This window comes from Vespula pensylvanica, chromosome 25, assembly GCF_014466175.1.
Source record: "Vespula pensylvanica isolate Volc-1 chromosome 25, ASM1446617v1, whole genome shotgun sequence".
NCBI classification, from domain to species: domain Eukaryota; kingdom Metazoa; phylum Arthropoda; class Insecta; order Hymenoptera; family Vespidae; genus Vespula; species Vespula pensylvanica.
In genome coordinates this window covers 2,216,588-2,220,886 of record NC_057709.1, presented here as the reverse complement: position 1 = coordinate 2,220,886, position 4,299 = coordinate 2,216,588, and the positions used below count along the sequence as shown (strand labels likewise).

Sequence of the window (4,299 nt, the reverse complement as noted above, 5' to 3'; positions counted from 1 at the left end):
ATATCGAAGATAACGAACATTTGCTAAAGTCAGATAATTCAATGAAATATCATCAATATTATGTATATATAAGTTGTCTCACCAACCATGTTATAAAACAATATCCTTGTTGCATTAAAAGATTCGAAGAAATAACAGAGGATATTATTTGATTCAAAGAGGCACATATCATTATGTCAGTCAATTGCCTCCCAACGTAATTTTGTAAGATTTTAATGTTATAGAAGATCTTTTAAATTGAACTATTTTCATTGGCCCAACATGATAAATTAGGTCAAGACGAATCCAACAATTTATAATATAACGACTTTGACGTGATTTTAAGAGGAAGCGATAAAAGTTGGATAATTGATGTAAACATTGAAATAATTATGATGGGAACATTAATAAAAAAAATTAATTTGAACAAATATATCCGAAATAATATCCGTGAACAATTTCAAAACGGTTATCGACGGCAAAACGGTTTGCATCAAAATGACAGTATTATTTCTTGATCTCAGCTATCATGCGGCGATGAAAAAAAATAGTTTAGGAATATTCAGTTGATATGAATTTACATTTACAATTTTATTGTTTTAATAAATCATTCTTGTTAGAATTTTTTATTTTTTAAAAATTTGTTTTCTTTTTAATGTTATGCTATGCGTATAGTTATAAACTAAAAATCCATTTTTGATATCTTAATTTCGTATAATACGATATGTTAAAACGCAACGTTCCTCACTACGAAACATCCATTTCAGGTTACTATCCGTTCGTCCTTCCAACTATAATATTTATGAATTTTTTGTAAAACAAAATATTTTATTATTCATACTTTAATTGTACAAACAATGAGATCTCCAAGAGATTTATTGAATATTTTCCTCGCAATAAAATCTTTCAAATTCGTTTGTTCGTAATTGTTTACTCTAATATCAGCGCTTGGAAAAATTTCAAATATCTTGACAGAAAACTAATTCACACGATCATGTATTTCTTTGAATCATACAATTCGTTCCTTCGGTATCTACCGCATATCATTAAATTTGATCGAATTTAGAGATTCGTAAAGTTGTTACTGCGATTCGTAAAGAGAATAGAGTTCGTACCTTCAGTTTTGACATTTTTAGAGACAAGTGTATCATCTCCTTTAGACTTCGAACGTTAATAGCTCCCGCGAATTTAATTTTTTCGTTGAACCTCACTGTAGCTGCAGAATGAAAAACAATAGAGACTTCTCCGATAAGTGTAGTTCTATCGGCTATCGAAATACCGAGATTCGGCAAACTACAGTCTCCCTCGATCGCGACTATGCGCTTTTGGAATTCTGGTTGCTCCTTCCTCAGTACGGAAAATACCTAGAAAACGTGTATTGATAGATTTATTAATTTTGCCTGCCTTATACACATCCATACATACATACAATTAATCGAGGAGAGTTATCAAAGTTATGCACTGTATCGAATTTCCAACTAATATTGTTAAATAAGTGTTGGAAAATATTGAAAATAGGAGTACTACATCATAGTAACGTCATGAACCTATCGAATCAGGATCATTTTTTTGTTATTGAGCATTAGTAAGTTACATGTTCATTTCTATTCTCGTGATTTCTGAAATTATTTCAACATATCTTTTCTTTCATCTAACTTTATTTCTTAATTAGTAGTTATTCGGTGTTCATTTCTAATTTGTGAAAATGGAGTAGAACTTACGTCGTCCTTCGACAATGTCTTAAAGGTAATTATAAATATAGGCATGCATCTAAATCATTTTTATATCTAGAGAGTAGATCTCGTTCCGTTACTTCATAACAATTTGGAAAATTATCCATCGGATATTTTTATGCTGTTTCCTTTTACCTTTAGATTATAAATGATAAGGGAATGAGAAAATCCTACTCTGACGAAATGATGGTAAATTGATAGAAGCAGTGAGTATATAGAAAATAGAATTGAAGAAATCTGCTAAACACTTTAAAGTGCCTAAAACAATTCTGATGCATTTGTCAAATGAGAAACATTGAGAAACAAGCAAATCCTACTCATCTAACTTTAACAAAGGAATCTAACGAAGTTTTGAAATATAGCCTTATCATGCTCAATTGATTAAGTTTTTTTATGGTTTGATTTATGCCTGCATTATTTTATCGAATCAAAGTCTGTTTTAATTATTCATAAAAAAAAAACCTCTTTATTAGGCAGTTTTGATGCATTGGAAACTGCTAACAGTGTCTTACGCCATGCGTATAAGCAGAAATGGGAAACCTCGAGTTATCACTTTTATTTGGAGACTTTGTAAAAAATCACAAATATAAAAGCAAATATATTGTCTATCAAAAAAAATTATTATTAAGAGATTAAATTTTTATTGGTTATTTGTTCTTTCAATTTTCTTTAATTTCACTAAATTTATCATTGAACATGTAAATTTTTAATTTATTATTAGATACCATATAGATGTATTATCTAAAACAAATCTCTGTATACGTTATTCAATTTTACGTAAGTTATTTAAAAAAATTCGTTATATTCGCTTTCAAAATATATATTTAATTAATTTAAACTGTTCTTTCCAATTTTAATATTAGCAATAATTTATTTCCAATATTTAACTTTATTATTTATTTTATCAACTAAATTTTTATTTTAAAGGAAAAATTAAAAAAAAGATGATTATAAGTAATACTTCGGGTATTGATTTCCATTACAATATCAATATAACAAAGCGATATTCAGCTATGGAGTTTTGAAAATTAGATGCGTCATACAGCTATCGATATCGCTCTACATACCCGTTTGCGAGTGCCTTAGGCTACGGGAAGCAAAAATTCGAAAATGCATTTCAATGTACTTTTGTACGTGATTTCCATCAAAACATGTCTTTAGATAACTGATCAGAAAATACTCAATGACAAAATATTAATTTTAACGTTGCTGTTAAAATGGATACCCAAAGAAAACCGCTTAAAATTCGGCTTTGGTCAGTTTCTTTTATATTTTGTTTTTTCTTCTTGAAAGTATCTACTAATTGTACTAAATACTATTCAGTGGAATCAGATAGTTTTAGAGTTATATGAAAATGTAATGGTAGTATAAAAATGATGGTAGATTATATATAAATTATTCACCATATCATTGATAAGTTCTTCCTTGCGTTGAAGAACGTTTTTCTCTTTTTTCTTTCGTATCAAAACGTATATGCAATTGATACCAGGGCATCCTCTCAATAATTTTTCAATCAATAATTTCCCCATAAAACCTGTTCCACCTGTTATAAAAATATTTTGACCATCGTAAAATTTCTGAACAGTCGTTAATTTGTCGACATTTTCAACAGAAGATGAGGTATCATTTTGCACATATTCGGTCGATGTGCCAAATTTCAAGTCACTTTTTGGAGCATCCGTTCCTCGTTCGTCCGCTTTCATCAATATTTCCATCATTTCTGTTCTTCCGTACCGATCTGTAAGCGTAAAGATTATTATTCATAAGATGAACTATTAATAATCATATGATATGATTTTCAATGGCAAATGTTCACTTTGAATTTATTCGATAGATAAATTTACATGTTGTCTCTCATTGAGTCAAGCGCAAATTCATCGTGAACTTGATTTTTGTCATTCGTAATAATTTCTCTGTAATAGATGTGTATCTTATCTTGTAGAACCAGATAATTATATAACTGAATTATTTATACATACTTATAAAAAAAGATACACTTAACTCTCAATGTTATCTAAATCTAAGCGTTTTATATTTTTTCTTACTCTGTTTATTTTTCCGTTGAAATAATGAATTAAGTCGATTGCAAATCCAATCTCAAAACCGATAGAACCAATAAGATTTGGTGGTTAAAGAGACCAATTCCTTCTTCTGAATCTCCAAGAAAGATCTTTTTGCAGGATCGCCAGTGAATACAAATCCCTCGACAGGAAGTGTAAATTCTTTGTAAGTTCATAATAATGTTCCCGAATAATCTTCGTACTCTCCTCATTTCTGATCACGTCGCATATAAATATTATAACTTTATTAAATATGGTACCAGCAAAAATAGTTCAAATTCTAATCTGTCGCACCACGATTGCCGAAATTACGAGAGATCTATTGGTCCGCGTGGATTCCAAAAATTGATGCACTCCAGCAAGGAGGTATCTATTCCTATTATGTCATTTGATTATAAAATTCAGCATATTCACTTATTACCCTATTAATCCTCTTGCTCCACCTCCGTGATACTCAACGCCTATCCATTGGTTTTTTTCTAATTCAAATACATAAGAAAATTACAATTTACAATATTCGTATAGTA

General features: G+C 29.4%; 1 protein-coding gene across 1 annotated transcript in view; it reads right to left on the bottom strand.

Annotated features, from left to right (window-relative positions):
• Positions 1 to 3,973, bottom strand: part of LOC122637372 (fatty acyl-CoA reductase wat-like) — a 7,959-nt gene extending 3,986 nt beyond the window's left edge. The window contains exons 1-3 of the mRNA XM_043829477.1: positions 3,758 to 3,973; positions 3,116 to 3,450; positions 1,095 to 1,343 (exon numbers count right to left, since the gene is read on the bottom strand). Of these exons, the coding sequence (XP_043685412.1) occupies positions 1,095 to 1,343; positions 3,116 to 3,430 (564 nt within the window). The 5' untranslated portion in view covers positions 3,431 to 3,450; positions 3,758 to 3,973. The remainder of the gene's footprint in view (positions 1 to 1,094; positions 1,344 to 3,115; positions 3,451 to 3,757) is intronic.
• Positions 3,974 to 4,299: the final 326 nt, after the last annotated feature.